General features: G+C 40.8%; 1 protein-coding gene and 1 long non-coding RNA gene across 4 annotated transcripts; one reads left to right on the top strand and one right to left on the bottom strand.

The window, feature by feature from the left end:
• Window positions 1-617: 617 nt before the first annotated feature.
• On the bottom strand, window positions 618-21,292 carry mxra7 (matrix-remodelling associated 7). Of its 3 annotated transcripts, none has more exons than XM_074619523.1 (5): window positions 20,844-21,292; window positions 17,396-17,642; window positions 17,203-17,305; window positions 15,915-15,972; window positions 618-2,022 (listed from the first exon to the last, which is right to left on the bottom strand). In XM_074619523.1, exons 1-4 carry the CDS (start codon window positions 21,102-21,104, stop codon window positions 15,933-15,935), a joined length of 651 nt encoding a protein of 216 aa, XP_074475624.1. In that variant the 5' UTR covers window positions 21,105-21,292; the 3' UTR covers window positions 618-2,022; window positions 15,915-15,932. The 3 variants fall into 3 exon arrangements, with proteins under 3 accessions (XP_074475624.1, XP_074475625.1, XP_074475623.1); XM_074619524.1 differs by lacking the exon at window positions 15,915-15,972 and having other exon boundaries at window positions 17,396-17,429; window positions 17,529-17,642; window positions 20,844-21,289; XM_074619522.1 differs by lacking the exon at window positions 15,915-15,972 and having other exon boundaries at window positions 20,844-21,289.
• On the top strand, window positions 9,203-13,137 carry LOC141758849 (uncharacterized). Its single transcript, XR_012591966.1, has 3 exons — window positions 9,203-9,332; window positions 12,877-13,019; window positions 13,052-13,137. It is a non-coding gene; the product is annotated as an uncharacterized LOC141758849 (long non-coding RNA).
• Window positions 21,293-21,722: the final 430 nt, after the last annotated feature.

Here is a 21,722-nt window from a genome sequence, read left to right as displayed (position 1 = left end):
GGCTATTTCTATTGTGCTCAAGTTTCCTTTTTCACCCCATAAGTCAAGCATTTCTTCATCTCTGTATCTGTTGTTTTCTGAGCCGATGGTCCAGCTGATGTGGAAATTTGACAAAAGAGCAATAGATGCAACATATAAGAATTAGTGAGATAGTTAAATTATAATACTGTACCTGGAAATGTGCTGATACAGATTTCTTTGAAGACAAGTGAATATGATTAACAAATTAACTAGAAAATATTACAGATAAGTTCCCTTCTTTCCCCTTAAGTATGCCTAGACTAAATACAACTTACCTGCTGGTCCTCAGGCTGCTTGATAAATGTGCCCATGAAAAAAAACAAAGTAAAATGCAAACAGAGACCAAAAGCACCAAAGAAAATATCCTGTTGGTTGGGACCGCCATCCCGGTGACTTGAGTACTGTAGGCTTTGCGGTTCAATTAAATACTGATAAGTGTTTGCTTCACTCTGCTGGTATTTGGTGGAAAAGTCACCTGAAGTGTCTGACACCACGTCCTTATCATAAATCTATTGGGCAGGGCCACAGCAACGGAATGCACATTGAAACAATAACATCTGATGCAATTATACGTCATTATGCACTTAGCACACACCTTCACAAAGGTAATGAGCTGGTTTATTACACAACAAAGGGTAAATTATGCAGGATTTGTTTACCTGTTACAGACTTGAATTTAATTTTAAAAAGCTACATCATAAATTAACATTTTTTAAAATTTTTATTACAATATAAAACTAATAGAAACAACAGTCCTCTATCCCTTTTATTTACATATGGGTAGCTAGAAAATCCTGCTCTATGCTGCAAGAGATCCAGCTGCTTTGGTTTAGTCTTCATGTGGCAAGTGGATGGGACATAGGGCTGGGTATTAGGGATGTCGCTGTTAGGAAAATTTCCCACCGGTTAATAAACTTGTGACAATTACCGATTACACCGGATATTTTACAAGAAAACATGATGCTTAATATATGTATAGCGTTTGATCTTTAACGTTGGATGGCTGTGTGTCTGGCCTCGCCGGTCCAGCTTTCGCTGAGGGGCTGCTGCGCACAACGGCTGACCGCACGGTGATTGCCTCATTAATGTTATGGTTCCCTTATAACATTGGGTTTAAATACAAAATATTGCCAAATAGGCGCTTTTGCTTTTCGCTTCACCGTGTAACACTACTGACTACCGCGGCAAGCCTACTGGGTATCGGTACTCGATACTTTTAAGGTATCGACCGAAATAAACCAGTACCAAGTAGTATTAAAACTTCGATATCTGTAATTGATTCTTTTTTTTGCTCAGATCTAGAAAAAAATACTTTTTGTGTGCTTTTGCTTGCAGACAATCACCTCAAGCATTCTTTGATTTAATGCAAAGTGATTGGCCCACTACTGCAGCAGCAAACACCTCTACTAGTGGCAACAGTGCTTACAGAGCTTACCGTCTCTACCTGGGGGGGGTGAAGGTGGGCGTTACGCTTCAGGGACAACCACCGTGGGTTTGGGGGATGAGCGGTAACCGCTGTATGAGCGCTGTGCAGTGCGGCGGTGATTAGCTAGCCAGTAGGACACACACACACAGCTTCCAATCACATGATGGGTATCGAATGGAGTACTTTATTGGTATCGGTATCACTTTAACTGGTATTGGTACTGGCATATTAATTTTTTAAACGATACCCAGCCTTAATGGGACAGCAATAAAACAACACAATTAAAACAAAGTACGTCATATTAAAACACAAATGAGAGTGGTCGTTGAGTGGACAGCTTGCGTTGAATACTGTGAACAAGTTCAGTGAAGTATTTGGTGTACTGGCGTAGTCCTTCAGTAGCGCTCACGGGTTAAAGGTGCGCCATCAAAACGTGGATCCAAAAACACAAAGAAGAGTCTCAGATGGAGTAGAGTCTGAGCTGCTCCTCCATGTCTACCTCGGACACCTCCCCAAACGTCTCCTGGTTGTCTTTCAGCAGCTGGAAGATGACGGCCAGCTGCTCACGCTGCACCCTGGGAAGACAGATATATCAAAGAAATATTGAGAAGTGAAAGAACCACAAAAATATCCTGCACACTGCTGCTCTTTTGTACAAATTTTATTGTACATATATAATGTTAATATAACGTTCATCAGGTAAAATTCATAATAACAAACAGCACCGCTATTGTAAATATATGTAAACAAAGCCGCATCAGAGCTCCTCCAAGCGTCCATACGATTAAGGTAAACAAGCTCCTCTAATCCTCCCAAATGTAAGCAAAACAGATATGTTCGCCAAAAGATGAACTACGTAGGTACATATTATATAACACAAAAGAGAATTTAAAGGAATAGCTTGACATTTTGGGAAACATTGCTAGCTACCATCAGCAGCCATTTAGCTTAGCTTAGTCTTCCAGCACCTCGAAAGCTCACTAAATAACACGTTATATCTTGTTTATTGTACAAAAACGAAAGTGAAATGGCAACCAGTGGAGACTCCAGGAAGTTACTGGTCCCAGCAAAGAAATAGTCCGGCACATAACCCCCAAGAAAATGACGAAAAGTCATTTCTACACTTTGGTTTTAATACGGATTACACAAACAAAACATAACGTGTTAATTAATGAGCTTTAGAGGTGCTGTCGGCAGATTTAGTTACCTTTGGACAGAGGTAAGCTATCTGTTTCCCCCTGTTTCCAGTCTTTATGCAAAGCTAAGCTAAGCTAATAGGCTCCTGGTTGCAGCTTCATATTTGAGATTGGTATCAATCTTCTCACCTAACTCTTTGCCAGAACGAAAATAAGTGCATTTGTTTACCAGATGAAAGTCTCAGGAGAAAAAAAGTCATTCATAGAGTGAGAACAAGTTACTACTAAAAGACAAGGGAAACACAAGAGGGACAGACATGACAAAGGGTGAACTTATAAAGATAAACTCAGAGACCCAGCTCTCCCCAACCCAACATTTCCATGGCACTGGATGGTGTTGCATCCATAGCCAGACAGACGGGGACCCTCAATTGTAGTATGAATGGAATCACATGCGTGTATACAGTATGTATGCTGACTCTGTTGCTTCTTATCACATCGGACCGCTGTCATTTTTGCCTTGTAATTTTGTCTTTAATTGCTCTTCTATAGTTTCTGTTTTTTACTTCAGATCTGTTTTAGTTTTATATATATCTTTCTCCATTTATCTGTAATTATTTCCGTCTTTGCTCTGCTGCAACAACCGGATTTCTCATCAATAAAGGCTCATCTCACATTAATTGACTAGTAAAAGTTAATCATCCACACCTGTGCAGGAAAACAAAGTCACAGCTGACATATGCAGCAGGATATGCATCACAGCTCACAGCTGGCGGTACCATAAGGTGGTCGGCTTGTTATTAACACGGTGTGTTTCCGTGTAACAGCAGCCTTGTTATGTCTGTATAATGTTATACTACGTTGTCTGTCATCTAGCGATGCACCGATACCACTTTTTTTCAGACCGAAAAGTACTTACATTTGGGTACTCGCCGATACGAGTACCGATACGAGTACTTTTCTGTGCCAAAAGACCCTCGTTAACAGCCAGCTGGAGGTTGTGAGCTACATACGGCAGGCTAGGGAGTCCCGCATATGAGGCGGTGTGCCGAACCAAGGAGTCTAACGCATGCGCGAGTCAGAGGGTGCAAGCAAAACCCTGTGGCGCAATGAAAGTGAGGGCCGGCGCGCGCCGCCTGAGGTGGGATCCCGGCCCCGCGGGGTCCCGATACCCGATACTGGTACTGGTACTGGTGCATCCCTACTGTCATCCCGTCATCTACCGTTTTTTCTTTCTCACCGCAGACGGACAGAAGCTCCCACACACACATCCACATACGTATCTCTCTGCTCGAAGAAGGAAGAAGGCGGGGTCATGCGTCATCAACGTGTCATCAGTTACACTGCGCTTGTGTTATACCCTTTGGTCTTATTGCACAGGCTGATCAGAATTCTTAAAAATATTCCTGAATCCGGATCATGATCCGGATCGCCACCAAAATCTAATGGAGTAATCCTGCTAACAGACAGACACACAAACAAACCAACCAACCAACGCCGGTGAAAACATAACCTCCTTGGCCCAAGGCCTTTGGCCTTGGCAGAGTAATAAATAGTGAACTATTCGTCATAAACCACAACTGCCAATACTGCCAAGATCATTAAAATAGATGTCTGTGAAGTGCCCTTCCAAAGAATCTGGAGGTGAACTCATCCAAAACTAATATTCCTCAAAGTGTGGAGATGAACTCTGCCAAAACTTATACAGTTTCCCAGAGCTGCACCTCCTTCAGACCTCATAAACCAGCTCAACAATGGCTATTCTATTGTTTTACCAGAGAGGAATGGGTCAAAATCTCTATCAGCTTCTTTCTATTTTCTAGTTTTTCTATTGTGCTGTATCTTCCCAGTGGTGTTCTACTTGTATTCAAATCCCAACATTCACATTTTGGTCAAAGTATGTTTTAGCATCAAAATGCTATTTTCCCTTCAAGTCCTTCTAAAACCTTTTCCCCACATCGTGACATGACGTAGGTTTCTGCATGATGACGCTGCTACATGCACAGTATACTATGTACTAGGGCTGGGACGATACACCTATCTCTCGATTTGTTACTGTCACGATACTTGGGTGCCTTTTGGGTGATTTTTATTCACTTTTTTAACACTACACCATGGGAAAAAAGTTGAATCATACACTTCTAGGGACTTTTACTTTGGAAAATATCTAAATTAAAATAGTAAAAATGTTTCAGCATGTATGTAGTCAGAGATGTCCTGTAGTCAAATATATCAGTCTTTTTTAGGAAATTGCTTATTACATTTTTTCCAGCTACCCAAAAATCAAAGAATAAAGACATTTCCCTAAAAAATTAGTAGTATTTTCTTTTTAATTTATAAGGGACAAGTAATGTTTTATACTTCTGGTGAATATAATCTAATCAATCTTATTTCCATATATGTATTTTGTATATACAGTTCCCTTTGTTAACACCTTATTTTGAAAACCGAACATTTTCTTTGGAGAGGACCCCAAACCCAATATCTCCTAGTATCTTTTATTCACTGTATAAATTCAGAATATGTCTCTGTATAATATGTAGGAGCATCCTGACTGGGACACTGCACCTAAGACCTGAATGAATAGCTCACACACCTCAGCTCTGCATGTTTACCTGCCTGTCTGGCTGACTGCTGTTGATTCAAGCTTATAGACATCCTATAATATATTATAGAGTGATGCTGTAGGCTACAAATAACACAGAAAGCACTGTAAGTATTAACACTGTACTCTATACAAACACACCACCTTAACCCTATAATGTTCCAGTGTGAATATTATTGGAGTATTAAAGGCCTACTATAGAAGGTGCATAGCCCAAGTATAATAATATAGCAATAAAATCACAGCTGATTATGACTGACACAGTTTAACATGCTTAAAGAAATAATGAATAATTAAAGCTGCAAGCAGCGATGAACGGGCCCTCGCCCCTGCGGGCACGTCTGGGGAACGCGCACGTCGGGATACCCGCTGTCGTGCATTCCCGTGAAAGTCGGAAACTGCACGCAACAGTTAGAGTGAATTTTCTGCTTGGAGCATGTGGCGCTGGAAATGAACTGTTGAGAACATGTGGGGCGTCCTTTAAAGCACTTCTATGAGGGTGGCTGGCAGTATACAACCATTTCCTGTTGCCAGTAGGTGGCGCTATGACTATCACTCATAATGGCACGTATATGTCTTCAGGGCTGGATTCTTATAAAACATGTCAAATTTGGGGAAGATTGGACAATGTATAGTCAATTTACAACGACTTCCTGTTTCCTGTAGGGGGCGCTATGACTTTCACTCATAATGGCACATATATGTCTTCAGGCTGGGACCCTTATAAAACATGTCAAGTTTGGGGAAGATTGGACAATGTATAGTCAATTTACAACAATTTCCTGTTTCCTGTAGGGGGCGCTATGACTTTCATTTATAATACCACATATATGTCTTCAGGCCTGGACTATTATCCAGCTTGTGAAATTTGGGGCAGATCGGACTATGTAAAGTCAAGCTACAACAGCTTCCTGTGTCATGGCGAAACATCAGAATTCGCCGCGCCGCCACAACAACGCCGTTTTGCATAAACACAAAAGCTTCTCAATTTAGCATCATGAAGGTGTTGAGAATCTGCTGCCCAACTTTGAGATGGATCGCTTGTATCCTCTAGGAGGAGTATCGCAAAGTTTCATACCTAAAAAGTGACAAAATGGCGTCTTTGCACATGACGTATGACATCACCGTTCGAGCGATCAAATATTTCTTCGCAATTTAGCATCACAGTAGTTTGAGGGTTATACCACCCAAATTTGACACGAATCCGATAAACCCTCTAGGAGGAGTTCGTAAAAGTATGCATAAAATACATGAAAAACGCACATATTCCAATATGGCCGACTTCCCGGTGGGCGGAGCTAATGAAACCCGATGAGGAATATGTCTGAAATAATGAGCAGGATGTACCTACCAAATTTCATGAATATCGGATCACCTTTGACCAAACTACGGCCTTCCACGCATTAGGGGGCGCTATAGAGCCCACTAAACACGCTGAACCCAAAAACTGTACGTTCATGTAAAGTTCACAGGTGTCCATCTTTTTGACAACTTTCATGAGTTTTCGAGTATCCCAATGGTGTCAAAGGCATGTTCAAAGGATAAAAGACATAAGGGGGCGCTAGAGAGCCAACATGCCACGCTCAAGCAAAATGTCACCACTAAATCAAAGGAATTACGAGTTTGGATGTGCGTGTAAAGTTTCATGAGTTTTTGTGCATCCTAAAGTCCTCAAACATGTGTTCGTAAATTTTAAAATCACGCAGGAAGTCCAACATGGCTGACTTCCTGTTGGCCGAAAAAATCTCGAAAATATTTAATCCGGGTATGAGGGCGTGAGTTATGACATACTTGAATTTCGTGAAGATCGAAGAAACTTCCTCTGAAAAACTGCCTACATTAGGGGGCGCTATCTCGCCCCCTGGAGACACCCGAGCCGGGTCACTACAGAACATTGAATTTCGCGCCACTTCTGACGCATATTCCACTTATGGTGAGTTTTTGGGGATGGGAAAGGTCCCAAAAACGCGATCTCCGGGCAGAAAAATAATAATAATCCTTAGAAAAACAATAGGTTTCCTTGCACTTTCGTGCCAGGACACCGTTGGGGTCCTGGCACTTTCGTGCTCGGGCCCTAATTAAAGCTGCAAGCAGCGATGAACGGGCCCTCGCCCCCACGGGCACGTCTGGGGAACGCGCACGTCGGGATACCCGCTGTCGTGCATTCCCGTGAAAGTCGGAAACTGCACGCAACAGTTAGAGTGAATTTTCTGCTTGGAGCATGCGGCGCTGGAAATGAACTGTTGAGAACATGTGGGGCGTCCTTTAAAGCACTTCTATGAGGGTGGCTGGCAGTATACAACCATTTCCTGTTGTCAGTAGGTGGCGCTATGACTTTCACTCATAATACCACGTATATGTCTTCAGGCCAGGACTCTTATAAAACATGTCAAATTTGGGGAAGATTGGACAATGTATAGACAATTTACAACAACTTCCTGTTTCCTGTAGGGGGCGCTATGACTTTCACTCATAATTGCATATATATGTCTTCCGGCCTGGACTATTATCCAGCTTGTGAAGTTTGGGGCAGCTCACTCCATGTAAAGTGAAGTTACAACAGCTTCCTGTGTCATGGCGAAACATCAAAATTCGCCGCGCCGCCACAAGAACGCCGTTTCACGAAAAAACAAAAGCTTCGCAATTTAGTATCATGAAGGTGTTGAGATTCTGCTGCCCGACTTTGAGATGGATTGCTTGTATCCTCTAGGAGGAGTATCGCAAAGTTTCATACCTAAAAAGTGACAAAATGGCGTCTTTGCACATGACGTATGACATCACCGTTCGAGCGATCAAATATTTCTTCGCAATTTAGCATCACAGTAGTTTGAGGGTTATACCACCCAAATTTGACGCGAATCCGATAAACCCTCTAGGAGGAGTTCGTAAAAGTATGCATAAAATACATGAAAAACGCACATATTCCAATATGGCCGACTTCCCGGTGGGCGGAGCTAATGAAACCCGATGAGGAATATGTCTGAAATAATGAGCAGGATGTACCTACCAAATTTCATGAATATAGGATCAACTTTGACCAAACTATGGCCTTCCACGCGTTAGGGGGCGCTATAGAGCCAGCTAAACATGCTGAACCCAATAACTGTACATTTACATAAAGTTCACAGGTGTCCATCATTTTGCCAAGTTTCATGAGTTTTCGAGTACCTCAAGGTATGTTCCATATCTAAAAGACATAAGGGGGCGCTAGAGAGCCAACATGCCACGCCCAAGCAAAATTTCACTACTAAATCAAACTAATTATGAGTTTGGATGTGCGTGTAAAGTTTCATGAGTTTTTGTCCATCCTAAAGTTCTCAAACATGTGTTCGTAAATTTTAAAATCACGCAGGAAGTCCAACATGGCTGACTTCCTGTTGGCTGAAAAAATCTAAAAAATATTTAATCCAGGTATGAGGACGTCAGCAATGACATACTTGAATTCCGTGCCGATCGAAGAAACTTTCTCTGAAAAACTGCCTACATTAGGGGGCGCTATCTCGCCCCCTGGACACACCCGAGCCGGGTCACTCCAGAACATTGAATTTCGCGCCACTTCTGACGCATATTCCACTTTTGGTGAGTTTTTGGGGATGGAAAAGGCCTCAAAAACGCAATCTCCCGGCGGAAAAATAATAATAATCTTTAGAAAAACAATAGTTTTCCTTGCACTTTCGTGCCAGGACGCCGTTGGGTCCTGGCACTTTCGTGCTCGGGCCCTAAGACGCCGTTGGGTCCTGGCACTTTCGTGCTCGGGCCCTAATAATACTTAGAAAAACAATAGGTTTCCTTGCACTTTCGTGCCAGGACACCGTTGTGGTCCTGGCACTTTCGTGCTCGGGCCCTAAATAGGAATAAGTTGCAAGAGACTGTTGATACCGGCCGATACACTCACCAACATGAGAATAAGGGGAGTACCGGCACTTCTTTTTTTCCCACTTAAAGCACTGACGTCATGTTACTCAGACTACAACAATTAAAGTGTTAACCTCCTTCTACCTCCAGTGCCCTTCAAAAGAATGTGGAGGTGAACACATCCAAAACTGATTCCTCAAAGTGTGGAGATGAACTCTGCCAAAACTTATACGGTTTCCCAGAGCTGCACTTCCTTCAGACCTGATAAACCAGCTCAACAATGATTTTTGTTTACTTTTTTAACAACACTAGACCATAGGAAAAAGTTGAATCATACACTTCTAGGGACTTTTACTTTGGAAAATATCTAAATTAATACAGTAAATTTTAGTAATTCTATTGTTATACCAGAGAGGAGTGGGTTGCGCTGCTGCAACAACCGGATTTCTCCTCTGGGGATCAATAAAGACTTATCTCACCTTACTTGACAAGTAAAAGTAAATCATCCACACCTGTGCAGGAAAACAAAGTCACAGCTGACATATGCAGCAGGGAATGCTGATAAAGTAAAGCTGCATGACTAGCATTAATATGATGCGAGTGAAAGATCCTGTCCAGTATTTAAAAAACGTTTTTAATTAAAGCTGCAAGCAGCGTTGAACGGGCCCTCGCCCCTTTGCGCACGTCGGGGGTACCCGCTGCCGTGCATTTCCATGAAAGTCGGACACTGCACGCAACAGTTAGAGGGTATTTTCTGCGTGGGGCGCGTGGCACTGTAAATGACCTGTTGAGAACTTGTGAGGCATCCTTAAAAGGCACTTCTATGAGGGTGGGTGGCAGTATACAACCATTTCTTGTTGCCAGTAGGTGGCGCTATCACTATAACTCAATAATGGAACGTATATGTCTTCAGGCCGGGATTCTTATCCAGCTTGTGAAGTTTGGAGCAGATTGGAATATGTAGAGTCAAGTTACAACAGCCTCCTGTGTCATGTCGTATGCCTCGAATGGTTGAGGTTAGGTTAGGTCGTCTGGCAGCAAGTCTCACGAGAGTTTTTGCAGATCTCAGATCAAATTTCGCAATTTACAGGCTCCCTTCTAGTCGCTAGTCTGGAAGCGGAAAATCAGGGCTAAAGTCAAGTAGAGTGAACTTGCTATAACCAAACTGCCAATCACTGGGCATTTTCATAATGTAATAATCACATTTAGTTCCAACTTGAAGGGACTGGAAGATCTTTACTCATTTGTTGTTTTTTGTTGTACATCTGAACACTTTGTTCAAACTCTGTATAAGCTGAACCTGTTTGTCCTCTGAACACCCACACAGGTGTTTTCAGTTATTCTGGCTGATTAGACCTCTGCTCAGGTTGAAGGTGGAATTCATGAGATCACAAATCTCCATCTACCAGGTGCAATGAAAGCTGACAGGAGACTCAGGAAGATGTCAATACATTACAGTGAGCAGAGATCTAATCAGCCAAATAAACTGAAAACACCTGTGTGGGTGTTCATAGCTTTTAACGCAGGGTGCAGAACCCTAGGATCCTCCTTCACTGTCACCTCTCTGTTGTCAGTGTCATACCTACACCCAGACTGAGGTGTAGGCATTTGTGGTGTAGAGACTACAGGTAAAAGAAATGCACTGCACTTTTTTTATTAGCTTCTGGTGCCTGTAATTTCAGATTTTGTACTGTCATCACCTATAATCATGACTAAAAGGATATCAGTATGTCATTTGGTACCCCGTTACATTCATGAAGTCAAAACTGCAGCTACTGGTGACAAAGTTAAGAGCGAAAAACAACAACGTTACTGGGTGAGCGATCTAATCGACGTGAAAGTCAGAGTTTGGGTGTGTCCCATTGTCACGCATGGGAAAAGATGCTGTAAAGACAAACTTATTATCTGTGTTATTTATTGGTTTTGATGTGAATTATTCACACTCTAGGGTGTTGACTCCATTAAGTCAGAAAGATTAGTGACATGGTTTGATTTGATTAAAACCTGATTCTATTGAGCAGGTTCCTCAGGCACGGCTCAACAATAAGGATTGCTCACATGCCCGGGGCAAGTATAATGCCACATTGGGCTCGTAAATCTAACAACTTCCTGTTTCCTTTAGGTGGCGCTATGACTATCACTCATAATTGAACGTATACGTCTTGATGCTGGGACTCTTATAAAACATGTCAAATTTGGGGAAGATTGGACAATGTATAGTCAATTTACAACAACTTCCTGTTTCCTGTAGGGGGCGCTATGACTATCACGCATAATACCACATATATGTCTTCAGGCCTGGACTATTATCCAGCTTGTGAAGTTTGGAGCAGATTGGACTATGTAAAGTCAATTTACAACAGCTTCCTGTGTCATGGCGAATCATTTAAATTCTCCGCCACGCCACGTCAACACCGTTTCATGAAAACTCACGATTTGAGCAACTTTTCATCACAAAGGTCTTAAGATACTACTGACCAAATTTGAAGTTGATCGGGTTAAATCTCTAGGAGGAGTTCATAAAAGTATGCATAAAATACATAAATTACATGAAAAACACAAAATTCAATATGGCCGACTTCCGGATGGGCGGAGCAAATGAAACCCAATTAGGAATATGTTTCCAAGAATGAGTGGGATATGCATACCAAATTTCATGAATATCGGATTAATTTTGTCCAAATCACAGCCTTCCACGCGGTAGGGGGCGCTATAGAGCCGGCTAAACACGCTAAGCCCAATCGCTGTACATTCACGTAAAGTTTACGGGTGTCCATCGTTTTGCCAAGTTTCATGAGTTTTCGAGTATACCAAGGGTGTCAAAGACATGTTCAAAGGCTAAAAGACATAAGGGGGTGCTAGAGAGCCGACATGCCACGCCCACGCAAAATTTCACCCCTAAATCGAAGAAATTACGAGTTTGGATGTGCGTGTAAAGTTTCATGAATTTTTGTGCATCCTAAAGTCCTCAAACATGTGTTTGTAAATTTCGAAAAAACGCAGGAAGTCCAAGATCGCTGACTTCCTGTTTGCCGAAAAAATCTCAAAAATATTTAATCCAGGTATGAGGATGTGAGCAAAGACGTACTTGAATTTCGTGACGATCGAAGAAACTTTCTCTGAAAAACTGCCTACATTAGGGGGCGCTATCTCGCCCCCTGGACACACCCGAGCCGGGTCACTCCAGAACATTGAATTTCCCACCAGTTCTGACGCATATTCCACTTTTGGTGAGTTTTTGGGGATGGCTAAGGTCCCAAAAAGGCAATATCCCGGCAGAAAAAGAATAATCCTTAGAAAAACAATAGGTTTCCTTGCACTTCGTGCCAGGACACCGTTGGGGTCCTGGCACTTTCGTGCTCGGGCCCTAATTATTGATCCATTGAATACATTAAGGTGCATATGCACCTAAAGGTACATATTTAGGTGCAATTGATAACATTGTTACCATTCGGCCACTAGATGTTTTTTTTCCACACTAACTGGCAACTGATGTAACTAGAATGGCACTCGGAGAGCGCAGACCTCCGCCAAGGTGCCTGACTTTAAAAACAGATCACTGCTCACAGCTGGCGGTACCGTAAGGTGGTTGGCTTGTTATTAACACGGTGTGTTTCCGTGTAACAGCAGCCTTGTTATGTCTGTATAACGTTATACTACGTTGTCTGTCATCTAGGGATGCACCGATACCACTTTTTTTCAGTACTTACATTTGGGTACTCGCCGATACCGAGTACCGATACGAGTACTTCTCTGTGCCAAAAGACCCTCGTTAGCAGCCAGCTGGAGGTTGTGAGCGACACACGGCAGGCTAGGTAGTCCTGCATATGAAGCGGCTCTAGGTTGGCTTGGAAAGGCTCGGGGCGAAGGTGCTTCCCGGGGCCGTGGCCTAAGCTTCGCCGGGGCGGGCTCTCCTTCGCCCCGACTGTTCGTCATAAACCACAACTGCCATACTAACAAGATCCTTAAAATAGATGTTCTTGACATGCCCTTCCAAAGAATGTGGAGGTGAACTCATCCAAAACTGAGGGCTCTTTCACATTAGGTACGATTGATCCGTACCGTGTCCGAGTACGATTGTCCCCCCCCCCCTCTCCACTCAGCTTTCACATTAGTAAAGTTTTTCCGTACCCAATTACACTTGCTTGAGTGCTTGAGTACACTCAAAAAACTTGAGTACACTGCCAAAATAAACTCTTATTTCAATGAGTTTGATGTTGAAACTCGCCCCCCACCCCGTCTCTCTCTATGCCCGCTGAGCGGCTCTCGTTTTATGCAGACAGACCATTAAACTAGCTAAATAAAATAACAAACATCGCCCAACCCTAATGCCTACTATTGTATGACGCAAGTGTACTCGGGTACGGAACAACTTTACTCATGTGAAAGCTGAACAGAGATGGGGGGGGCAATCGTACTCGGATGCATTCATGTGAAAACGCCCTAAGATTCCTCACAACGTGTAGATGAACTCTGCCAAAACAAACGATTTCCCCGAACTGCACTCCCTTCAGACCTGAAAAACCAGCTCAACAATCATAATTGTGCTGTATAATTTAAGTGGTAGGAGCTAGGGATGTTAATAATTAACCGTTTAACCGTCAGCCGACGTTAAGAACTTTAACCGATTAGCGCTACCGGTTAAAACGGTTAAAAGAAATATTAATCGTCGGACCATCGCTATCGTTAATCTGGGCGGACAGAGTATCGTTAAGCCGGGCAGACACACAGCGGACAACCTGCTAAACTAAATGTGCGGTGGAGACTTTTACTAGGAACGTGACTGCATGTCCGCGACACTACCGCAGCACTCCTGATGGTGAACTGGGGACTCCGTTGTCTGTTGTGCTCCATACACTGCAGCTGACGCACCGCTGCATGCTAGACACTAATCTTGTCGGTTAACGATTAATAATCGGTTAACAAGGGTCGGTTATCGGTTAAGAATTTTTTTCAAAATTAGCATCCCTAGTAGGAGCATCCTGACTGGGACACTGCTCCTAAGACCTGAATGAATAGCTCACACACCTCAGCTCTGCATGTGTACCTGCCTGTCTGGCTGACTGCTGTTGATTCAAGCATATAGACATCCTATAATGTATTATAGAGTGATGCTGTAGGCTACAAATAACACAGAAAGCACTTTAAGTATTAACACTGTACTCTATACAAACACACCACCGTAACCCTATAATGTTCCAGTGTGAATATTATTGGAGTATTAAAGGCCTACTATAGAAGGTGCATAGCCAAAAGTATAATAATATAGCAATAAAATCACAGCTGATTACGACTGACACAGTTTAACATGCTTAAAGAAATAATGAATAAATAGGAATAAGTTGCAAGAGACTGTTGATACCGGCCGATACACTCACCAACATGAGAATAAGAGGAGTACCGGCACTTATTTTTTCCCACTTCAAGCACCGACATCTTGTTACTCAGACTACAACAATTGAAGTGTTAACCTCCTTCTACCTCCAGTGCCCTTCAAAAGAATGTGGAGGTGAACACATCCAAAACTGATTCCTCAAAGTGTGGAGATGAACTCTGCCAAAACTTATACGGTTTCCCAGAGCTGCACAGGGTCAAAATCTCTATCAGCTTCTTTCTATTTTCTAGTTTTTCTATTGTGCTGTATCTTCCCAGTGGTGTTCTACTTGTATTCAAATCCCAACATTCACATTTTGGTCAAAGTATGTTTTAGCATCAAAATGCTATTTTCCCTTCAAGTCCTTAAGAAACCTTTTCCCCACATCGTGACATGACGTAGGTTTCTGCATGATGACGCTGCTACATGCACAGTATACTATGCACTAGGGCTGGGACGATACACCTATCTCTCGATTCGTTACTGTCACGATACTTGGGTGCCTTTTGGGTGATTATTGTTCACTTTTTTAACACTACACCATGGGAAAAAAGTTGAATCATACACTTCTAGGGACTTTTACTTTGGAAAATATCTAAATTAATACAGTAAAATTGTTTCAGCATGTATGTAGTCAGCAATGTCCTGAAGTCAAATATGTCAGTCATTGTCAGAAAATTGCTTATCATTTTTTTTCCAGCTACCCAAAAATCAAAGAATAAAGACATTTCCCTAAAAAATTTGTAGTATTTTCTTTTTAATTTATAAGGGACAAGTAATGTTTTATACTTCTGGTGAATATAATCTAATCAATCTTATTTCCATATATGTATTTTGTATATACAGTTCCCTTTGTTAACACATAAACTTATTTTGAATACCGGACGTCCAAGGTCGTCTAAGTAATAAGGGGACTACCGAAGCTTGCTTTTTTCCTCTTCAAGCACTGCTCACCACCAGATCCTACAGACTGCTCCTTTAAATACAAGTCCTCTATCAGGGCTGCTGTTTTAAAATCCTCTGACATGAATATCACCCAAGCTGTCTGCCCTGCTGGCATCACATATACAAGATTTATTTCTTGTATAAAAGCATAAACCTCCAATTTTCCTCTCACCCTCTCTATTCCGGTGTGACTGACTAGTTTTGTGCCGTGTGATCACAAGTCCCAGTGTTTGTGTTACACTGAGTCCTCCTGGTGGCAGAACAGAGGAGAGTCCTAAGAGGATTAACTAACACTCTTCTGTCAGAGGTGACGACTGGAGACGCAATCAATACCTGCTGCGACACCTGAGAATCACACGTCTAATGTGGAATAATGGGGCAGCGGGAGGTGGGGATGTGTATCAGTCGCTTCATGGCCACTTGAGGAAAAAAAAAAGAGAGCTGATGAGGCCAAAATCACTGAGAATGCAAAATGGCTTTGGAGTAGTTTTCATACAATGGCCAGAAAGTGACTCCCCTGAGATAAACGGGTGAGAATAACTCATACTTTACCACATAATTGCTCCTTTTTCAGGTTAACAGACAGTTAAAGTCTCTGTTGGAGTGTATCCTGCAATGATAAGAGCAGGGCATGCAGATACGTTACAGATTAAACTTCCTCCAGTAGCCATCGAACACTTCGAGTACTTTCCTTGAAGTCTCGTGTCATTCATCCTTCAGCTAATGCCTGGCAGAGACTCAATCTGGCCTTACTCAGTCTAGCCTAAAGAGGAAGGCTCATACAGCAGCTAAACGTGGAGTGAAACGCCAACAACACACAAACACACGTGAAGACAGCGTTGGGGAGATTAGAGGGAGGAGGAAGACATGGACGGAGGGCACAGCAGCTACGTGGAAACAACGGGAACGTCATGTCAATGTTGTTAGAATCAATGAAAACATTTCAGTAAGACTTTGGTGAAGAATCTGAGTATTTTGGGAGAACAGAGGGGGACATATAGAGGAAATAACCACAAGTATATTCTTGTGAATTTACTATATTGTGACAAACTTGGGCACTCTTTCAAAAGGCACCCTTTAAATGGCATTATTATTGTTTACTAATGCTTTTTAGATCCGTTATAAGCCATTAATAAGAACAACTTTTGGGTTGCCAGGTTGTGGAAAATCCTCCTCCAGCATGACACTTGTCTATACCTCTTTAAAAGGTGCTATATTTGATATAGCATTGAACCACTTATGTCTATGTAAAGATATGTCGCTCTGTTTACATAGTAAACCCACCGCCCCCACCGTTGTTTTGCTGTTGTTTTACAGAAATAAAACCCATTTAGTTCATTTTCGCGTATCAGCGCCGTGTTATCAATACATAGTCGGACGATGGATGCTACAAACTGAAACTGAAAGTGTCTGCTCCGTATGGAGTCTCAGCTCAGAGTCAGATTTCACGAAGCGAAAAGCAAAAGTGATATTTGGCAATATTTCAGATTTATACCCAATGCTATAAGGAAACCATAACGTTAATAAGGTAATCGCAATGCGGAGGACGGTGGGTGGAAACATGCGGCTCCGCAGCGGAAGCTCAGCCGGCGAGGCCAGACACAAAGCAATTCAACGGTAAATATCAAAGTAAGCGCGCCACACATATTGAGCGTCATCTTTTCTTGTAAAATCTCCGGAGTAATCGGTAACACCGGTGTTGTCACGAGTTTATTAACCGGTGGGAAAATTTCCTCACCGTCACATCCCTACCTTTAATTAATCACGAAGGCCCCTCGATTGCAGTTAATTGTTCTTATTAAAGGCTTCTAAAACTCCATAGTTGTAGTTTTTTACTGACCTCTGCTCCTCCTCCAGCTCCTCTGTGGACATCATCTTTTGCAAGTGGTGGGATCGCGCCTTTCCAGGGACGTACTTCAAGGAATCATTTGATTCCACTTTATCTGATGAAACAGAATAAACTTTGATTAGAACTCTACACCAAAACTAAAATAGTGGTATATATTTTAATATTTATCTAAAAAAGTGCTCACCGTTTATCCCCGGGCTCTCTGTGGCTCCTTCGGTCTGGGGGTATGAGAAAGCACACTTTAGGAGGTCCTTATCAGAGAGCCCAATGATTGACCTACGGCTCGTCCCCGACGAGGCCTTGGACGACGATTCTACCTCTAAGTTCATATGCCTACATCCAGGCCTGGGGACGCACAGGCTGGATGTGGAGGAGGAGTGCTTAACTGGTGTTGCCAGTTCTTCAGTGTGAGGGTGGGGGTGTGCCTCCTCCTAAGGGGTCAGATGAAGGGCATCATTTTTTCAAAGGTTTTCCCAAAAAAAAAATTTAGAAATTAATGTATTTTTTTAAATACGTCCTTGCAGGCAGGCCCGGATTATAAACTGCTGTACAGATATATCATTGTGTTACCTGTATTTCTCAGCCCATCCTGGATGCTGATCTGGCCTACACTCGGCGCAGGTGTCAGGTTATCTACTTTTTTCTCCCTTGGGTGCTGATTTGACCTCTCTCTCCCTGTCCTGTTTTGTCCTCTCTACAGGGCAGACGTCCATATATCCTCAACGGGCATTTAAGAGGCTAAAAACAGGCCAGGGAGGGTCCTGACAGCTACCTGAGAGGTATGTGGAGGAGGCTCATCCTAACAGTTTTCTATTGATCAAACTAAGAGTTCAAAATAAGAGTAAAGCCATGTGGCTTCTTTCTATTTATTGATACCAATTTAGGCTAAAAGACACAACAAAACACAGTTATAGCCAGTTTATGTTGTCGGAGTCCTCCTACTTGTTATTTTTGTGCACACCAACACTGTTGAGTGGGATGTCGTCTACTAGAAATGTCTGCAGAGGTGGAAATCAACCACATTTAAGCTACTTAAGTACTATGCTTTGGTACAATTTTGAAGCACTTTACTGGAGTATTTCCATTTCATGCTACTTCACACAATACATTTCACAGAGATATATATTGTACTTTTTACACTACTACATTTATTAGACACACAAAGGGCTGCAGCTAACTAGCTGTTTATTTTAATTATTGAATAAACTGCTTATTATTTTCTTGATTAATCAAATAATCTTTTATCTATAAAATGATAGCGTAGCCCAGTTTCCAAAAGTCCAAAGTGATGTCTTCAAATGTCTTCTTTTATCAAGATCAACAGGCCAAATAAAACCAGAAAAAAATACTTAAAATGCAAAAATTACTTGAATTATTATTAATATTCTTGCTGATTAACTTCCTGTCAATCAACGTATCAATAAATCAACTAATTTGTGCAGCTATAGACATACAAAACATATCATTATCTTAAAAAAATACAGTGCATAACAGTCTATAAAACAAAATTAGCTTCATCTTGATGTGCTACCATGTTAAAAATGCTGCTTACATGTTAATGCATCAGTAATAATACTCCAATAATATAATAAAGCAATAAATTACTTTAATTATTCCGTTTTTTTTTCTGATAATACTTCTTACTGCAGGACTTTTACTTGTAAATGAGTATTTTATTGTTATACTTTAACTTAAGGATCTGAATACTTCAATTTTTGAGGTACTGCACTTGAATATTTTCATAATTTCTCCAAATAGTGTACTTTTTACTCCACTAAATGTGTCATACTTTACTAGTTTGCACAGTCGTGTAATAATACTGTAATAATATAATGAAGTAAAACTATTACTTTTAATTTTTAAGTACAGGTTTCTGATAATACTTCTTACTGCAGGACTTTTACTTGTAAATGAGTATTTTATTGTGGTATTGCTTCTTTAACTTAAGGATCTGAATACTTCAATTTTTTAGGTAAAGGTACTTCACTTGAGTATTTTCATAATATCTACAAATAGTGTACTTTTAACTCCACTAAATGTATCATATTTTACTAGTTTGCACAGTCAGGTAATAATACTCTAATAATATAATAAAGTAAAATCATTACTTTGAATTTCTAAGTACAGTTATATATACTAATATATCATATAATTATTATATATAATATATACTTCTTACTGCAGGACTTTCACATGTAAATTTGTATTTTATTGTAGTATTGCTACTTTCACTTAAGGATCTGAATACTTACATTTTTGAGGTACTTCACTTGAATATTTTCATAATTTCTCAGATCTGTCTCTCTCTGTGTGATGACATGCATTTTTGCAGAGTCAGGTAATAATGCTCTAATAATATAATAAAGTAAAAGTATTACTTTTAATTTTTAAGTACAGTTTTCTGATAATACTTCTTACTGCAGGACTTTTACTTGTAAATTAGTATTTTATTGTAGTATTGCTTCATTAACTTAAGGATCTGAATACTTTTACTTTTTACTAAATGTATCATATTTTACTAGTTTGCGCAGTCAGGTTTTCCCACTAAATTCCCTGTTTCCTGTCTTGCCACCTTTTGATACTTAATTACATTAGACTACACTTGCAGTTAATTCAATTAATAAATGCAGCTTTACTTGTTAATTCCATTATCAGCATTGCATTTTTTTTTTTACTTAAATAAATAATTTGTGTGCGTCTTCCACCTGTGACTGGACATGCAAAACTGTATGTTAGCAGGAGGGGAAGTCAGTAAAACAGATTCATAAATTACATAATGCAAAAACAAACCATATCTTAAAGTTAATTCAATTAATAAATGCAGCTTTACTTGTTAATTCCATTACAGCATTGCAATTTTTACATAAATAAAGGATTTGTGTGCATCTTCTGGACATGTAAACTGTATGTGAGCAGGAGGGGAAGTCAGTAAAACAGATTAATAAATCAGATAATGCAAAAACAAACATGCAGATCTCTCTTTCTCTGTGTGTGATGACATGCAGGCAGATTACAGCTTTACTTACTGAGAGCACAGACTTCACTACATCCCAGTGATCATGTGATCATCATTTTTGCACAGTCAGGTAATAATACTCTAATAATATAATAAAGTAAAAGTATTACTTTTCATTTTTAAATACAGTTTTCTGATAATACTTCTTACTGCAGGATTTTTACTTATAAATGAGTATTTTATCGTGGTATTGCTTCTTTAATTTAATTTAATTTAATTTGAGGTAAAGGTACTTCACTTGAGTATATTTTCATAATATCTCCAAATAGTGTACTTTTAACTCCACTTAATGTGTCATATTTTACTAGTTTGCACAGTCAGGTAATAATACTCCAATAATATAATAAAGTAAAATTATTACTTCTAATTTTTAAGTACAGTTTTCTGATAATACTTCTTACTGCAGGACTTTTAATCTCTCTTTTAATTCCATTACAGCATTGCAATTTTTACTTAAATAAAGGATTTGTGTGCATCTTCTGGACATGCAAACTGTATGTGAGCAGGAGGGGAAGTCAGTAAAACAGATTAATAAATGACATAATGCAAAAACAAACATGCAGATCTCTCTTTCTCTGTGTGTGATGACATGCAGGCAGATTACAGCTTTACTTACTGAGAGCACAGACTTCACTACATCCCAGTGATCATGTGAGCTGCCACTGATCTCACACCAGTCGTCCTCCTCTGTCTTCTTCTTCTTCTTCTTCTTGCTGTAGTCCGGTAAATAACCGTTCAGCCTCATCTCCGGTTGATCCGATCCTCTGTGTCCGAAATAACTCGAGAAATCAGGCGAGGATCCGTTAAATAGCGAAGTAGCGACCACGATGGCGAGAAGCGTGAAGATGAGAGCTGATAATGCAAAAGTCAGATCCATGTTTGGTGGTGATGTGATGATGTTTATATTGTGATCACCTGCTGCTGCATTCAATCACAGTTTGCCATCCTGTTGCTTGTGATAATCCTCTCCAAACATCACCGTTAACGAGCACCGTTTACTGGATATGGAAGCCGACAATCTGCCTCTCTGAGCAGCACGTCACATCCTCCAGCTCCTCCTCCTCCCACACTAAACAATCTGCTGTTCATTTAAGGCAGGATTTCAACCTGTTATTGCTAAAAAACAGTGCTTTATACTGTTAAAGGTCCCATATCATGCTCATTTTCAGGTTCATATTTCGTATTTTATGTTTCTACTAGAAAATGTTTACATGCTCTAATGTTAAAAAAAAACTTTATTTTCCTCGTACTGTCTGCCTGAATATGCCTGTATTTACCGTCTGTCTAAAACGCTCCGTTTTAGTGCATTTCAACGGAATTGCGTTGCTAGGCAACAGCTTGGGTCCATGTGTACTTCCTGTCAGCTGATGTCATTCACATACAGTAAACTGCAACAGGAATAAACTGGGACACATTTAGAATGTTTACATTAAAATCTGTGTAAAGGGTCGAAATATTGTACATTTGTGACATCACAAATAGACAGAAATCCTGA

This window comes from Sebastes fasciatus, chromosome 20, assembly GCF_043250625.1.
Source record: "Sebastes fasciatus isolate fSebFas1 chromosome 20, fSebFas1.pri, whole genome shotgun sequence".
Lineage (NCBI taxonomy): Eukaryota > Metazoa > Chordata > Actinopteri > Perciformes > Sebastidae > Sebastes > Sebastes fasciatus.
The sequence above is the reverse complement of the archived record's forward strand: the minus strand, read 5'-3'. Positions and strand labels throughout refer to the sequence as shown.

Coding starts and splice junctions, on each gene's coding strand:
- mxra7 (XM_074619522.1), bottom strand. CDS start 21,104: ATGGATCTGACTTTTGCATTATCAGCTCTCATCTTCACGCTTCTCGCC. Junction 17,643..20,843: donor TAGTGAAGTCTGTGCTCTCA/GTAAGTAAAGCT, acceptor CTGACCCCTTAG/GAGGAGGCACACCCCCACCC. Junction 17,306..17,395: donor AGAGAGCCCGGGGATAAACG/GTGAGCACTTTT, acceptor CTGTTTCATCAG/ATAAAGTGGAATCAAATGAT.